This window comes from Guillardia theta (assembly GCF_000315625.1).
Source record: "Guillardia theta CCMP2712 unplaced genomic scaffold GUITHscaffold_36, whole genome shotgun sequence".
NCBI classification, from domain to species: domain Eukaryota; class Cryptophyceae; order Pyrenomonadales; family Geminigeraceae; genus Guillardia; species Guillardia theta.
In genome coordinates, this window is record NW_005434638.1 from 529073 (window position 1) to 545253 (window position 16181).

Below are 16181 nucleotides of genomic sequence, written 5' to 3' on the forward strand. Positions count from 1 at the left end.
CGAGAGAGAGAGGAGAGGGAGGGGGGGGGGGGCGGGAGAAAGAGAGAGAGAGGAAGAGGAGGAAAACGAGTGGGGACAGGACAATGGGCGATGAGGAGGCAAAGATAACGTTCGACAGGGAGGAGAAGGAGGAAGGTGACAGCACGAGGAAAGGAGAAGGAGGAAAGAAAGACTGGCATGGGAGGGAGAGAAGTAACCGGAAATGACTGCGAGAAGAGTTGAAACCCAGAGGAGGAGTATGGAGGTCCAGAAGAGTATGCCCAGTCCGCTCGCTCCTCCTGCTCACTACGTCAGACGCGCGAGGCACGTCTCTCCCGTTTTACCCGTCGGCATTACAAACAACAGGCCAGTGATTGCGAACATCTGCATGAGCGGAATGAGGCGAGGAGGAGGAGATGGGAAGGGGTAGGGTGCAAGAGGGGAGATAGTAAGGGAACGGAGGCGATGGAAGGGGAGGAGATGAGAGAGGAGGAGATGGAAGGGAAGGAGATGAGAGAGGAGGAGAGGGGGGGGGGGGAGATGGGTGCTGAGGAGGTGGGAGGACAGTAGGAGGTGGGAGAGGAGGAGATGGGAGGGGAGGGAGTCGCTCTGGAGGTAGCAGTGCAGAACCTGGATCGCTGTCTTCCACTTGCCGAGGTTCCCCACTTGTACTTCAGCTCTCTTGCCCTCCTGCGGGGGAATCTGAGGGGACGCCGAGGTACATGAGCACGCCGCTACCTGTGCCATCCACTCTCTCAGAGCAGACACGGCGATCTCTCTGCAGATGGTGATGGCGGAAGCGACTGCGACTCCTCCTCCCACCCGGCTATAACCCTGGGACACGAACATGATCCCACGAGCTCGAGGCCTGTGCAGAGTCCTCTCACCGCCGAGAGGAAGACGAGGGCAGTGGCGACCATGAGCTGGATCAGACTCGTCAGGTCATGAGGAGACTTGTCGTCATTGACTTGCCTTATCAGCTACGGGATCGAGGAAAGCGCCGAAGTTGGACGAAATTTTCCATCTCCTCGCCAGGTACCTGCTCTACCTATCAACAGAGAGGAGACGCACTTTCTCCTTCTTCCTCACCCGTCCACCAGATCCGTCAGGGATGCGACAGCAAAGATGACCGAGGCGACGACGTTGCGACCCTGGCCGGCACGATCAGCGCTAAACCTTCTATGGGCTGAGAGGACATACCGGGTACGACGACACGAGAAAGGCAACCATGAGGGGTATCATCAAAACTCTCGCCTTGTCTTGCAGGTCACTTGGGTGAAACCTCCACCTCCCCTCACCATCGTCAGGACGTTGGGCAAGTTCCACAAGTGCTTGTCCTTGGCCCACTTCCACTGCAATAGAAGAATGATTATCTTAACACTGCATGTGAAATCTTCCAGCACCATGCTACTCGTTTCTCCCTCCTGTTTGTTGTTGTCTTCAGTGCCTTGAAGAGCTGTAGAAGCGTCTTTCTGCCATGATCGCGAACATGTCACTAAAACACTCTCAGACTTGCTGCACAAACCTTGCTGCTGTTCAGATTACGACCTTGTCTACAACATCGACAGATCAGCATCCGAATCTTGAAACAGGGAGTCTGTTACCTCGATCGCATTTGCACTTGTGAGACTGAGTGGGGAAAGGTCATGCGGCAGTAGTCGCGCTGTTTATCACCTCTAGCGTCCAAGGCTGCGCTCGGATCAAACAGTCAAAGACAGCGACAAGACTCTGCGTTTACCTGTGAGAGGGAAGGAGCAACTGGGGGGCTGGCGGGCCAAGTCAGGCACGGGGGCCTTGACGAAGACTCTGTTGCAGGAGCTTGAAAAAGCTGCTGCCTTGTGAGACGTTTTCGCCCTGCTCAGACTAGGACTAGGACACGTACCTGGCTTGCAGACAGGTCGGAAAGAGCTGGCGAAACCGTCGGTCAACGACCGCGGGCACAGAGGAGAGGGAGGAGAGAGCCATACCTGAGATGAGAGTGTTGTGGAGCCTCTGGTGGCAAGAATCCAGTCAGTCAGGGCTGAAGCCCAGCATGCGACTCGGGGACGATGAGGGCTCACCTAGTGGGAAGCTGCTGAGGGGCAACATCTCATCGTGGTAGTTTCGAAGATCCTGAATGAAATGCAATGAGCACAAGCCAAGATCGGGAGCTTTTTTTCTGCGAGTTCCCTCAGCCCTCATGGCATCTCTCTGCACACACCATGCTGTCTTGACCTCGCTGGCCTCCATCTCCATCCTGGCGCAGCACCTCGTGGCCTCGCTATCTCACTCCACCGACCTCTCTGCTTCCTGTTCGCTGTGCTGTGCTGTGCTGTGTGTTCCATTCCTGAACATCTCTTCATTCCCTTCCCCTTCCCCTACCAGCCCCCTTATCCTGGCCCTTTTCCTTGCCTTTGCCCTTCTCTTCCCCTCTTTCCCCTCACCAGCTCCCCTCCCCTTCATTCCCTCGCTCCCCTTCACTCGTATATTTTCCTGTCCTGACCTGACCTGACCTGACCTGTCCCGTCCTGTCCTGTCCCGTCTTGTCCTGTCCTTTCCTGTCCTGTCCTGTCCTCTCCCGTCCTGTCCTGTCCTGTCCTGACCTGACCTGTCCTCTCAACCAAGTGCATTGCAGTTTGCCTTCATACTGCTGCGGAACAGCGTAACCACCCCTACCCATTCAGATCCATACCAAATTACCCCTACTGCCATCTATACCCATTGAAGTCCTACCCCACCCCCAGATTTTCCCGCCTACACTTAAAAGCGAGTGGGAGGGGTGGAAAATTTCAAGTCAGTCCTGAGTGAAGTTCGGATCGGGCGGCCGGGCCGTGCTGGCGGGCCCTCCCGGAGTCCCTTCAGTGCTCTTGCCGCCGTTCGGCCTGCCGCGCATTTTTACCTGCCATTCAGAGTCACTCACACTGTCAGGCAGACTCCGAGCATCCTGGCATCCTTGCTCATAGTCAGCGGCTCAGTATGCCGCCACTGGCAGTTGCGGATGATGCCATGATGGTTCAAGGTTAGTGCGGCCCGCCAGCCGCGCGGCATGACAGTTGAGAGTCAATCCGCCTACCTTCGGCTCTGATTCCACCAGAGCACTGTACAATCACAAAACATGGTCTAACAAAGCGCTGAAAGAGAAATTTATTTTACAAATCACCTACTGTGCACTCAGCTATCGAACAGTAGGTGGGCAGCATCGGTGTACAACAAGAAGTCACGAGAAATGCTTCGCCTCTTCCTGTATTGTTTCTTGCGATCCTCAAAGTCGCTGGTGTCTTTGTTTCTTTCAAACGTCAACCTGCATATTTTTGAAAACCGAAGAACGAATCTGCTAAGGATCGCCTGCACATACTTCCCAAGATTGAACACTCTCTGTACTAGGCCAGCGATGAGCATGTCTTTTGTGGTATAAGCTGCACTTGGCTCTGGTAGGGTAAGCGTGACACTTCTGCAGTCAGAGCTTCCTCTGACGCTGGAGTACTCCTGGGTTGCGGTTGACGAGGATGACGTCGTCCTCGAGGGTGTGTGGGTCACTTTCGTGACGTCAGGCCGCATTTGATCGGTTAACCATTTCTTGCTCGATTCCTCTCCGATGGTTTTTCTGAGCTCAATGAAGAAATATAGGTCTGCTACTTTGAGTTTCTTCATGGCCCTTTGATTGGTTGGAGATGATGGACATCTCGCGGGAACGCTATCGACGCGCGTTTTTTCCATTGCGGCAATGCCAAAAATTCACGATTGGTCTCAGTTTGGTGTTTAGACTTGATCTAACTCAAGAAAGGCGATCCCTTTTGTTTCCTGTTGCTTCTAATTTGCTCCGTGCTCCCTCCTGACGATGCTGGTAGATTCCTCGGTCTCGCCTTACCGCCTGTCCCCTTCCTCCTTTTATCCGCCTGCGTCTCGGAGTGGCAAAATCGAAACGATTGGACAAATCTAATGAAATGATGACAGTCTTTGCCTCACTTGATGACGATTTTTATCTTTACTACTGTCATCACACAGCACCTACCCTTCGAAAGAAGTTCACACAAGGGGTGTCCAACGACACAATTGTATTCCAAAACGATCGATTTCATGAATATGATGTCAGCAGTCATGAAGCACTTTACCCCATCATCCACCACCCGTTCTTTTCCATGGAATAAGAGGGGTACCTTGCGATGGTGTGTCCAAGTAAAGTATGAAAGCCAATCGTATTGGAGCAGTCATGTCTTCAGTTTAGCACCTAACATGACTGCTGACAGTCATCGACTTCGGATGGATCCGATCGACTACAGCGGGGGCAGGGAACCAGCAAGGTTGTATGGAATTAGTGCCCTGTGATCAAGGCTTTCAAAACGTCTGAGGCCGACTTGATCTTGTATTAGCATCTCAACTGTGGAAATGACTAATAAATTTCCGTGGGGCAAAACTATCTAAAAGATCTAAAATTGTTACAGTCAGCCGAATGTAAAAGGAGGTTTTCGCTCAGATACAGCCAGCCACTGCCCAGGCATAGTGCCGCGGCCCGGCCGCCGGCCGGGCCGGATATGATATCACATTTACTCAAAGTTAAGTTAAAAGTCAGTACGAGGACAAACAGTCGGTACTGGTACTACTTTTAGTCAAGGTACTTCGTTATGATACAAACTCATCAGATGTAACTAAACTTTTAATGGATTTATACAGTTGAGTTGAAATCCTGTACAAATATCCGCAGACATCAGTACTGAATGTTTACTTCCGAAGTACCGACTCCGAAGCTTCCGGTACTGTAGGGATCCGAACTCCCGTACTATCCTTCTTACTTCCCTGTTGCTCGAAGCATCCACCTCCCAGGCATGGCTCCTTGAAGAAGGGACGCTGCTGGCGAAAGAGTCGTCCTCAGCATCCATCTCCCTCCCACGTGTTGCTCCTGCTAGCTCGAGGAGCCGCAGTCAACTTGCCGAGGCGATCTCAGTCCTCCCGATCTTCCAGTCTCAGTCCTCCCGATCGGGGAAACAACGTTTGCCAGGCGCGGCATCTAGCCTTGTTGTTTTCATCCAGCCTTTCCTGTATCCATACCCACACCCACCTCCAAGTTCTCTAACGCTTGAGGAGGCATGGGAATGGCAGAGTCATACCTCTGCTGCACAGATCCACCCGAGGCCCAGCAGAAGATGAGGATCGTGCACCAGAAGAACGTCAGAGGGTCTCTCAAGCCCATCCTCTACTCACCCGAACAAGGATTTCAGCGCGGCGGCCGCGTGTCTCCAAGACATGACCAGGACAATATATCCAGAAAGAACATTCGATTCAAAGACCCTCCCGAGCATCAAGCAGCGCAAAGGAGTTTCAATGTGGTTGTCAATCATAATGAGCAACGTGAGAATAAAACAAGTGAATCAAAGCCGGCTTCCGACAAGGCACCAGATGTCATGCTCGAGGCCTTCAGGCGCTTTCCCTCGTACCACAAGGGCAAGGTTACGCTCCAGGACATCGAGCAAAACCTGCGGAAAGTGTTGCCCGACGCCAGGAATCTTGAATGTCTCAAGGCGTCTATCGCGCAGGCGAGGAAGCAGTCAGAAATCGATCAGGTACAGTGGGAGGACAAGGCATGCAGGAGATGAGACCCTGACTTGTCTGAGCAGGTCGATATCGAGACTTTCAGGAAGTCCTTTGAGACGCACTTCAAAGCAAGAGAGCAACCCACAATCAGCAGTGGAGATCGATTTCAACACCAGTACCAGGCTAGATTCGGAGAAATGTTTGATAGCTTTTGAGTCTGGAATACTGATACTGTTCGATTCCTCTCGGAGCCGGATGGTCCTTGCGCTTCCTATCGGAGTCAGATGGTTGGGCCGACCTCGCGGTTTCTGGCTTTGACATGCAGGTCTTACAAGCATCCCATGACGCTGCCGAAGAACCGCCTCTACTAACACCCGCCGCCCCCATTTCTCGCTCCTTTCTCGCTCACGATCCAGTCCTTCTTCGACTCTCCCTCGCTGATCCATACTCATACTCGTATACATCACCCGCACCTTAAGCTGGAGAGTGGTGTGAAACAAAAGCTATAACACGGGAGCACTGTCTTTTGCAGGAGATATTAAACTTGCGAAGGCCCTTTTCACAAGATCATCGAGTTTTCCTAGGAGGACGAAAGATCACTGAGCTCTGAGACTGATCCTCTGGCTGCCACGAGCCTTGAGGACCTCATAGATGGCAGCACAAGAATCATGCTTTGTCAATGGTTGTCCCTGCAACAGTAGAGCATTGCCGGATACCAAGGCTCTGAGTCTGCTAACCGTTGAAGCTCTTGAAAGAAAGTGAGAAAGTTCAAGTCTGATTCAGCCTGATGGGTTTGCGTAACGTGAGAGGAGAGCAGAGTGTGTCAAAGCAGAACCCAAACAGGCGTCCTGATGTCATACTTGAGGCCTTCAGGCCGAACTCGGAAAATCGATCCTGGCAGAACTGTGGGAGGACAAGGACCGTCACTCGGACTGATGATGCATTGAGACTTTCAGGAAGCCTCAGGCTCGGACATCAGAATCATCCGTGACTTCAAGGCTGTTGACGAGGATCCGTTCAAAAAGAATTTCGACGCGGGGCCCTCAGCAACAAGCCTCTAGGTTGTCGCCGGATCGGATTTAAGTTACACGGCGGTGCACGCTGCGGCTCCTCTGACTTACTGAAGATCGGACTGACCGGGCCAGTAACTATGAACCACGTGCAAGCCCACTCAGTACAGGGCCGACCCGGAATGTTCAAGCCCGGGCTCGCTGGCCCGGATCACCGAGTCACGCCCGGTGGCCGCCCGGAGGGCCGGCCGAGTCCCGGACACGGTCACCACCTTTACTCAACTAGTGGACCGTTCGGTGCCCGGCGGCGGGATGATGACGGTGTCACTGAACGGGCAGCTGATGAAACGTGGCAGTCAAATTCCCGCCTGAGATTCCAAATTGTACAATCAAAATTAAAAGCTGAATTTCAGTAGCGCCAAGGTGTAATTCTAACTTTTAGAGGAGATTTTCAGCATTAAGGTTCAAATCATCCTTTGGACCGGAAATAGCGCAAAAATGGTAGCCAGGAGGCGCATGGCGCTGGCCATGGTGGCGATGGTATTAGGTGAGGATGAGAGAAGAGGAGGAATTCATGATCCCTTCGTTATTATTGCTGCATTTGCTGGGGAGCTGGTTGCGTCTTGATGGTTTTACTTGTGTGGGGTATGGTGGGACTGAAATTGTTCCGGTGACGTGTCGTGGTATGTTGGAAGCAGTCTGCTGTTTGCCGGTTGCGTTGTTCACGAACTGATATATCTCTGTCTATCTCTATCTCTATCTCCATCTCCATCTCTATTCCCGCCTCCTCCTCCATTTTCCCTCTACCTCCACCCCCACCTCTACCACGATCAATTAGTTTCTGTACCTTGAGTATTATCTATCTCACTCACTCACTCACTAATCATCATCATCATCATCATCATCATCATCATCACCATCATCATCAGCATCATCAGCATCATCTAATCTTTCTCCCTTGCAGGGCTTGCAACAGCTCTAGAGACCGAACTCTGTGGCGACGCCATCTGTGGGACGTACGGAGTCAAGCCGTCCTTCGACGACTCGAACCGTCCTCCGAGCCAGCAGGTGTGTGCTCTTGTACCGAGTATTGAACGCCTCGAAATGGGGAAATGAACACGATTGATGATCCGATGAAGGTTCTTGGTCGGGCAACATGGACCGTGTTCCATACCTTTGCTGTGTATCTTCCAGACACCATGGGGGACGTGGAGGTGACGATGAAGCACATGGGTCGAGAAGAACGCATGACGCCTCTGCTACAGGTCAAGATGTTCCAGAACTTGATCAACTCAGCAGGGTCACTCTACCCTGGGAAGGTTAGCAAGAGCTGGTGTAGACGCATGTGGATGGATTGATTCTTTCCTCCCAGGGAGGGGAGATCGTCAACGAGATCTTGAACAACGATGTGTTTAAGAAGGAGATTCAGAGCATTAAGAACAGGGAGGACGGCATGCTCGTGGCATGGAAACGTGATGTCGAGATCTTATTTCGAACTCCTGCTCACCACCAGCGACGTTTGCAGTTCACAATGCCGTCACTGCTGCTGTCAAGCCCGATGCTGTTCCGTTTCCAGAGGCCTTGGGTGCGTTGAGATGGCGAACATTCACATGTCGCTCGTTGACGCCAAGCTCAGGGATCAAGCCGTCTATGTTTGACCTCCTTAACAAGCCGGACAGCAACCACGTGCAGCTGGAGGTATGCGGAGCTTATCTTGTGATAGATGGTAATGCACGCTTAAATGCAGAATCTCAACATCGCGATGAAGAAGCAGATCATTGACGCTCTCACTTCTGTCAGTCTCTTCCAATGCTCATCTTGGTGCTCGTCTCATCTGTTTTCGCAGCGATGGAAGGCGACAGACGGCCTTATCAACAAGCATTGGTCCCAGAGAGACTTGCTCAACCTCCCTCCTGACCGAACCATGTTGGGCCGTGCGTTCTGGACTGTACATGCAACTTCCTTGCTCGAACCGCGCTGACCCTGGAGATGACAGTACCTGCATACAACCTCCGTGTACCTTCCGCACAACCCAACAACCCAGCAAATCGAGGCCTTTAAGTCGCTATTCGACGCTGTCTATCATATCTTCCCCTGCCCTGTCTGCAGGTGTTTTTGACATGTTGGAGGGTGTCCCGCCTGTTTGACTTGTGCTCGCCGTAGAGGACACTTCAGGCTGTTCTATCCCGACGCTGTTCTGCAGAAGGAGGCAAAATCAGCTTGCTCGATGCCGTTTTCCTTGCCGCTGACGTTGTTGCAAACAGCATGAGGATATCAAGAGCAAGCACGATGCTATCATGTTCTCCTGGAAAAGTGAGCTGCTGCCGTCATCTTGCAAGGATGGCCCTCACGCGTGTTTTGTTCTCAGTTCACAACATCGTCACCGCTGACGGCATCAACCGTGACGAATGGCCTGATCGCACCATGTACCCCAAGGACATGCACTTCAATGTTTCTCAGGTCCACTCCTGATCCAACAGTCGATAACCGAAGTCTTTATCCTCCTCCCTCCATTGCTGCAAGATTCAAGTCTTCCAGCACACCCGTTCCCTGCCCTTGTCCGCTCCCCATGTTCTCTCTTCCCTCTTCACTTTCTCCTCCTGTCGTTCCTTCGCTCACAGCTATCATGCCAGTTCTTGATCCCCTCACCTCACGCGGAAGAAGATCAGATGAAGCTCAAGATCTGCCCGACGAAGACTGAGACTTGTCTGGTCCGCGAGCGAGCGTCTTGTGCAGTCCCGGGGTTGACGTGACGCACCAGGACAAGGACACACGCTTCGAAGTGATCGCTGATGTCGAGTCGAGGTGGAAGGTGAACCCTTGGAGCGATCTCATGCTGCAAGCTGATGTTGTCTGCTTGCAAACAGATCGAGGGAGGCATCGATCAGCCTCTCAAGGACGACTCCCCTGGTGCTGCTCCTGTCGATCCCTCTTGACGGGTCCTGACCGTTGCGCCTTCAGCTGCCTGCGATCCGCCCAAGGAGGGTCAGAAGGTGCTCAAGATGGAGGTAGAAAGGGACGAGGTGTGAAAGCGGAGGGTCCCGTGACCTGTCGGCAGATGTACATCATGGGCAAGTGCCCATGGTGCGCCAAGGCGATGGAGAAGATCGCGGATTCGATCAAGTGCGACTACACTTGCTCGTACCAGGGGCAAGAATTGACGGCGAGATTGGACTTCAATGTGCACATGGTGAGAAGGGACACGTGCGAGGGAGTGGAGATGTTGATGATGATGATATTGTTGTTGTTGTCGATGACGATTTTAAATGTTGTTGTTGTTGTTGTTGTTGATGATGATGATGATGAAATGATGATGGTGGTGACAATGACGAATGTAACAGGTTGGTCTCAACAATGGAACTTGGGAGCAGCCGTGGCTTAAGGCCATTCACGGACCATCTGGTGACTCTCAACCTCGACTTTCATCAAACGCTTCACTCCTGGCATCTTCTTGTTTCCCTCCGTCTCTCTTGCTCTGCTTCTTTCCCACCTGTTTGCTCCCTAACGATCTGGCAGAGCTTGTTGGCGAGAGACTTGAGCTCTGTGCAAGGCAGCATTATGCAAAGGTCAGATGAGGACGAGAAGGAGGAGGGGTCGGAGGTAGAGGGGTCAGAGGAGGACGAGGAGAAGGAGGAAGGGTCAGAGGAGAAGGAGGAGGAAGGGTCAGAGGAGAAGGAGGAGGAAGGGTCAACGGAGGAAGAGGTGGTGGTGGTGGTGGCGGCGGCGGCGGTGGAGGATTTCTTACTTGGATTTGTAGAACTATGAGTACGTCAAGTTCTTCCACTGCATGGACGAGAATGTTTCCGTGATTCCTATTCGAGCACCTGAATGTGCAAAGAAGGTGAGGGAGAGGAACGGGAGGAGACAAGATGATGAGTGTGGTACAGCACAACATGGACCTCGACCTGCTGGTTTCCTGCGCCAACATGGAGGTAAAAGTCTGAGGAGGAGCAGGAGATAGAGCAGAAGGGAGGGGGGGAAGGGGAGGGTGTGGAAGGTGAGGAACTGATAATGTGCTGAAGGGTGAGACTCTTGTCGCAACTTCTTATGGATACGCGAGCTGGATGGTGAGGAGGAGGCAAAGAAACTCGTGGGAGTGACGAAGACGGCAGGGGATCGACATCACCCCAACGTTTGTGCTCAACGGCAAGAAGCACGTGCTCGGACTCCCATCCAACTTCTCAGGTGGAAGGAGCAGCAATGGGGAAGGAGAGAAGGGAGGGAGGGAGTGGAGAGGAGGGAGGGGAGAGGAGGAGGGAAGAAGCGAAGGGATGGAGGAAGGAGAAGGAAAAGAGGGAAGGAGGGAGAAGAGACGGGGGTAATGAGGAGGCAAGGTTGTAAAACTGAGCGCTAGATATCGTCTGCGAGCAACTGGCGACGACCTCGACCACTCTGGCGGAAACTTCTCTTTACAGCGGAGGAAGCCTCCGGATGGCGAGCGGGAGGTGAAGGGAGGGAGAGGATGCGGTAGAGACTGACGAGCTGCAGTGAGAAGAGGGACCTGGTGGTGACTGGCGTTGCCGTTGGTTTCATCACTATGGTGAGCGGGGGGAGGAAGGGGGAGGAGGCGGATGAAAGGGGTGGGAGAGCAAGGCAGGAGGAGGATGGAGGTGATGTTGGTTCGTACGATCATTCGCTTACTCGGAAACTTCAGGTTGTGATGGGAGCTGCGCTGGTCGTCATGCGGCTGAGGACGACCAAGGATGTTGAGCGACAGGCTCTCCTGCCTTGAATAAGAATGTAGTGTAGCGAGGAGGGACCATGAGAGAGTGGGGGAGGAGGAGGAGGAGGAGGAGGAGGACGAGGGGAATGTCACGGATCATGAATGTGCTGTAAATTTTGAATTCGTTGCAATTCAAGCTCGCTCAGTGATTAAGGAGAAGGAAGGAAATCACCACAAGGTTACACAAAGTCGCCATGGCGAGGAGAGGTGAGGAGGACGAGGCAGCGGATTCCTGCGGAGCAAGTCAAGTAGACTTCGAGGAGGACATGGCATGAGAGCAGCACTAGACGATGAAGGAGAGCAAGAGGAGAGGGAGGGAAAGAAGAAAGAGGAGGTGAGGCAAAAGAAGAGGAGGGGGAAGAAAGAAGAAAGGGGGAGGGGGAAGATGAGGCGAACCTCGTCGAGCTGCTGAAGCTTCTTATTTAACGTGTGTAGGGATGATCTCATCTCGTCTTCGAGCTGCTTCATCTCCTGAAGGGAACATCACTCGTCTTGCTCCCCACCGTCCCCACCACCCCACCAAGCACCTCTAACACTTCCTCCTCTTCCTCACCTGATCTCTTCCCCGTCTCTTCTGACCCTTTGCCGCAACTTTCTCATGCCCAATGGGCCCCTGCTGCAGAGACGATTGAGCGAGCGAATGGGGCGAAAGGATGGAGGAGAAGGAAAGGAGGACGACAAGAGCACGGCGAGATGAGGGAGGCTCGTTGGAGAAGGACAAGGGGAGGAAAGAGGATGGCAGCAACGAAAAGCAGGAGGCAGGAGAGGGGAGGGAAGAGAGCATTCTTTACCTCAGCTACACGCTCGATGGCCTTGTGCCCGTGTTTCATCACGACCTTCTCTACGGTGACCGTGGATGCATGCTGCTGCGACAAGGAGCTTCGCTGGTCCTGTTGCCCGCCTCAACTCTTCGCCCTGCCCCACCCTCCTCGACCTCCTCCTCTCACCTTCACTACAACCGATCGGACTGGCAGAAATCCAGCAGGCTGGCCAATGCAGAGATCCCAGTGTGTCCAACCATACTGGCCGTTGATCGCTTTAGCGTCTTGACTCTACGGAGCAGGAAGAGCAGAGGAAGAGGTCAGAAATTCTTTCCTTTCCCAGGGCACGTCTACCTTGGTGCCGCAAGACCCCTCCACCGCGCACCATGCTGCGTCCTGATCCGCCCTCGTGCATTCCGTGTATGTCTTGTCATCGCAGATGACGCACCATCCCTGCTGCATGTATCCTCCCTCCAGCTGGCACGCCGAGTCCTTCAGCGGCTTCACCTTGCACAGCTCGGAAGGAGCGTACTTGAAGGGCAGGCGGCACGTGCAGCCATTCTGCGTGCGAACCTTGGGGATGACGTCGGGCAGCTGCGGCTGGTCGGTGCCAGCTATGAGCGGCCTCTGAGCACGGAGTGAGAGGTGCAAGTTGGTGGTCGAGGAGAGGAGAAAGAGGATGACGAAATGGGTGAAGTGAAGAATGGAGAATGGAAGTAGAGAGAGGAAGAGGAAGAGGAAGAGGAAGAGGAAGAGGAAGAGGAAGAGGAAGAGGAAGGGGATCAGGAAGAGAAAGGGGAAGAGGAAAGAAAAGGGGAAGAGTAGCAAGGAGAGAGGAGGACGAGGGAAGGAGGAAGCCAGACCTTCTCCGGCTGCTCCTTGCAGATGTCCCAGTGAGTCCATCCGAACCCTCCGGGTCCCGTGTGCGCCATCTTGCTGTTGCTCTTCTTCCCGCAGGCTCCCTTGGTAGCGCACCAGGCGCCTCCCTTGCTGCTTGAGATGTCCGTGCAGGACGTGTAGACGATACGGTTGCTGCTCTGGCCGAATACAGGCGGGGAGTACTCGAAGGGGAGCAGGCACTCGCACCCGTCGACAGTCTTCACAGGCTCCGGCTCCAACCATCCCGGAGGATCTCCGACGCACTTGTCCCACTGCATCGTCTCCCCCGATGCCGTCTTGCCCGTGTAGCCGCACGTCGACTCCTCCACCGGGCACCACCAGAAGTTCTCCATGCCGCTCTTGGTCTGGCCATAGCGGGTGCAGGTGGTGAGGGTAACGGAGTAGCCGAGGCCCGGGGGGGTGATGGTGTAGGGCATCTTACACTTGCAGCCTTGCAACGTGCTGACGGACTGGGAGGGGTAGGGCATCACTCCCTGCTCGTGCGACTCCACCTGCTCCATGCAGTAGTCCCAGTGGTCCCACCCGTACCCCCTCGGCGTCAGTTTAGCGCGGGGGTCGTTACTCTGGATGCCGCAGTTGGGCGACTCCACAGGGTCGATGGCGCACCAGGCCTGGTTGGGGCTGCCGATATCAGTGCAGCCCAAGTACGTCACCTCCTGTCCAGCGAGGCTCGAGGGCTGGAACACCCACGGCTGCTTGCACACGCAGCCCTGGCGGGTCATCAACTTGGGCTTGAGGGGAGCCAGGAAACCAGCAGGCTCTCCGATGCACTTGTCCCACCTCGACCACCCGAAGCCTCCCGGCCCCTTGTACGCCTGCGGCAAGTCGCTCTTCTTGCCGCAGCTCTGCTCATTCACGGGGCACCAAGCCGCATGCATGCCGAACCTCTGGCAGGTGTTGAACTCCTTCACCTCGTGGTTGGTTTCCGCGTTGGCGATCTTGAAGGGGAACATGCAGGAGCAGCCACTCTCCGTGCGGACGAAAGGCAAAGGGTGGGGCACAATGCCCTTGCTCAAGTCAGCCACCAGCTCCGTGGGCTGATACTTGTCATCGCAAATGTCCCAGTGCGTCCATCCATACTGCCCGGACTTGGTTCCTGCCTTGGGGTCTGCGGACGTCGTACCGCAATCTCCTTCAACCGCGCACCATGCCGTGCCCGGGCTGTCGATATCAACACATCCGTTGTAGATGACCCTCTTGCCCCCGAGATCCCACGGCTCGAACGACCAAGTCGTCTTGCACGTGCATCCCTGAACAGTGGTGGCTGGCTTGGGCGGCAAGGCCAAGAAGCCCGCCGGTTCTCCCACACACTTGTCCCAATGGGTCCAGGACAGTCTCGAGTCGCCGTACTTGCTCTCTGGCGTTCCGGTGCGGCCGCAAGATCCTTCCGTGGCGCACCAGTGAGTGCCATGGCCGCCATGTAGGGTGCAGGCGTACAGCTCAAGCTTCTGCAGCCCCCCGAGCGACCTGGGGTAGAACTCGAAGGGGAGCTTGCAGGTACAGCCCTTCTCAGTGACGACCTTAGGAGCGGGGGAGGGCAAGAACTTCTCATCGTGAGGAGCAGGCTGGCTCATGCAGAAGTCCCAGTGAGTCCATCCATACCCTCCCTCCTTCACTGTGGCCTTGGGATCGCTGGAGCTCTTGGGGGATCCAAACTTGCCACACTCCCCGTCCGCAGGGTCCACTGCACACCATGCCTTCCCTGGTGACCCAATGTCTGTACAGACGTCGTACTTGATGGTATGGTCCTTGAGCTCCGGGACGTCATATTTGAAGGGCAAGAGGCAACGGCAGCCGGACACAGTCTTGATAGGAGGCCACAGGAAATCCTCCAGGGCCCTCCTGGCTGCAGACTTTCCACCGATCTGCTTGATCGCAACTCCCAGCCATTCGGACAGAACCTTGGCCTTCTGAGCGTGATAGTCGCGCTTCGAAATCACACCCTTCTGGTAGAGCCCGTCGATGTCACGCAGTTCGTACTCCATCTGCATGTCGTCGGACGGCTTGTTCTGCTCCCCAGCCAACGGAGCGGCGATCCCCATCTTTGCGCTGCCCGAGTGACCAGAGCCAGGCAGGGACGAGCCAAGAATGACTCTCCTGAGCATCGAGATGACATAGACCTCCACCTGATGATGAACGCGGGCCCTTATCCTCAGGAGCAGTGGCACCAAGAGCCTGGATCGCATCTTCTTCATCTGTTCAGCATTCAAGTTCTTTCGCAGCCCGACGTCGCGGACAGTCTCCTTCACGCGCTCGTGAGCCTCGGCGTCCAAGTTCTTGATGAGAGGAGCTTCAATCCCTTCCACGATGGGCAAGATGTAAGGGTTCTCAGTGGACTTGCCGCTCTCAGCCCACTCCAGCATCTCCTCCACATACCCCGCCTTCATGTTGCGCAGGAGGGATACAAGGTTCTGAGCATAGGACTCTTGCACCTTGGGGTCAGAGATGGGAAGAAACGAAGGAGGAAGCTTCAGACCCTTGTACGGCCTTGTCCCATCCTCCCCCACCGCCTCAGCCATCTTCTTGTCATAATCCTCCTCATCCTCAGCCGTCCACTCTTGTCCTGGCATCCTGTAGATCGAAGGAGGGGCTGAACCCTTGCCTTTGACTGAAGCTAGCTTTCCCTCCAGGGAGTGAAGGGTCTTCTCGATCTCCGCCGCCCTCTCATTCAAAAACTTCTCGTCGAGCTCAGCTGGGAGATCCGACGGCCTCTGGACCACAAGAACGAGCCCGACGATAAGGACTAGAGGGCCGGCAATGTATAGGGGGCTCAAGCTCCTCTGTGAACACAAGTCAGTCAGCTGATCGAAGTCGGAATGAGTTCCATCTCACCGGCGAAGCTTTGAGACCAGGCATTGCAAGATCAGTCGCCGAGAGTTGGCGAGAGAAGCTGAGGATCGAGAGAAATTAGTCCACAGCAACAAGACAATCAAGGATTGATAGAGAGAATATAGCGAACAAACTGGAAGGAAGTGGAAGAAAAACTAAAGTACGATGTTGGGACAGCACAAGAACAAGAGAGTTGAGAGTGAGAAAATCAGTATATCGTCTCTCTCGAAACAAAATGAGCTACCCTGCACGAGAAGGTTGGAGATCGGAACACATTCGACAAGGTAGACAAGCAGAGGCAAGAACGAGTTGATGATGGCGAGGAAACATGTTAGAAAGGGAGTATGGAGGTTTCATATCGATAAAACGAAGTGATTGAAAGAGACGAGGAAGAGGAATTGCTAGCAATATCAGATGCGTAGGCAACACTGGTGGAAATCACCACAGGGACAAAGGAGGGAGGAAACAGAA

General features: G+C 54.2%; 5 protein-coding genes across 5 annotated transcripts; 1 reads left to right on the plus strand and 4 right to left on the minus strand.

Moving 5' to 3' along the window:
• Nucleotides 1–775: 775 nt before the first annotated feature.
• On the minus strand, nt 776–2214 carry GUITHDRAFT_163365 (hypothetical protein; the record flags this gene model as incomplete). Its single annotated transcript, XM_005832219.1, has 11 exons — nt 2040–2214; nt 1947–1971; nt 1862–1887; nt 1584–1807; nt 1505–1532; nt 1278–1451; nt 1180–1233; nt 1069–1130; nt 952–1018; nt 867–902; nt 776–813 (listed from the first exon to the last, which is right to left on the minus strand). Coding segments are annotated over exons 4-11 (501 nt in total), but the record flags the coding sequence as incomplete, so codon positions are not given.
• Nucleotides 2215–3106: 892 nt separating this feature from the next.
• Nucleotides 3107–3856, minus strand: GUITHDRAFT_152786 (hypothetical protein; the record flags this gene model as incomplete). Its single annotated transcript, XM_005832220.1, has 1 exon — nt 3107–3856. A coding segment is annotated over exon 1 (421 nt), but the record flags the coding sequence as incomplete, so codon positions are not given.
• A 1192-nt stretch (nt 3857–5048) lies between these two features.
• Nucleotides 5049–5858, plus strand: GUITHDRAFT_108937 (hypothetical protein; the record flags this gene model as incomplete). The annotated part of the gene is made up of 3 exons (XM_005832221.1): nt 5049–5516; nt 5571–5662; nt 5813–5858. The coding sequence occupies 3 exons, from the start codon at nt 5049–5051 to the stop codon at nt 5856–5858; spliced, it is 606 nt and encodes a 201-aa protein (XP_005832278.1).
• Nucleotides 5859–10736: 4878 nt separating this feature from the next.
• On the minus strand, nt 10737–11091 carry GUITHDRAFT_152787 (hypothetical protein). The gene has a single exon (XM_005832222.1). It carries the CDS (start codon nt 11028–11030, stop codon nt 10848–10850), a length of 183 nt encoding a protein of 60 aa, XP_005832279.1. The 5' UTR covers nt 11031–11091; the 3' UTR covers nt 10737–10847.
• Nucleotides 11092–11387: 296 nt separating this feature from the next.
• GUITHDRAFT_163367 (hypothetical protein) lies at nt 11388–15768 on the minus strand (the record flags this gene model as incomplete). The annotated part of the gene is made up of 8 exons (XM_005832223.1): nt 15714–15768; nt 12845–15661; nt 12336–12608; nt 12168–12272; nt 12012–12110; nt 11774–11836; nt 11617–11691; nt 11388–11452 (listed from the first exon to the last, which is right to left on the minus strand). Coding segments are annotated over exons 1-8 (3519 nt in total), but the record flags the coding sequence as incomplete, so codon positions are not given.
• Between the last annotated feature and the right edge of the window lie 413 nt (nt 15769–16181).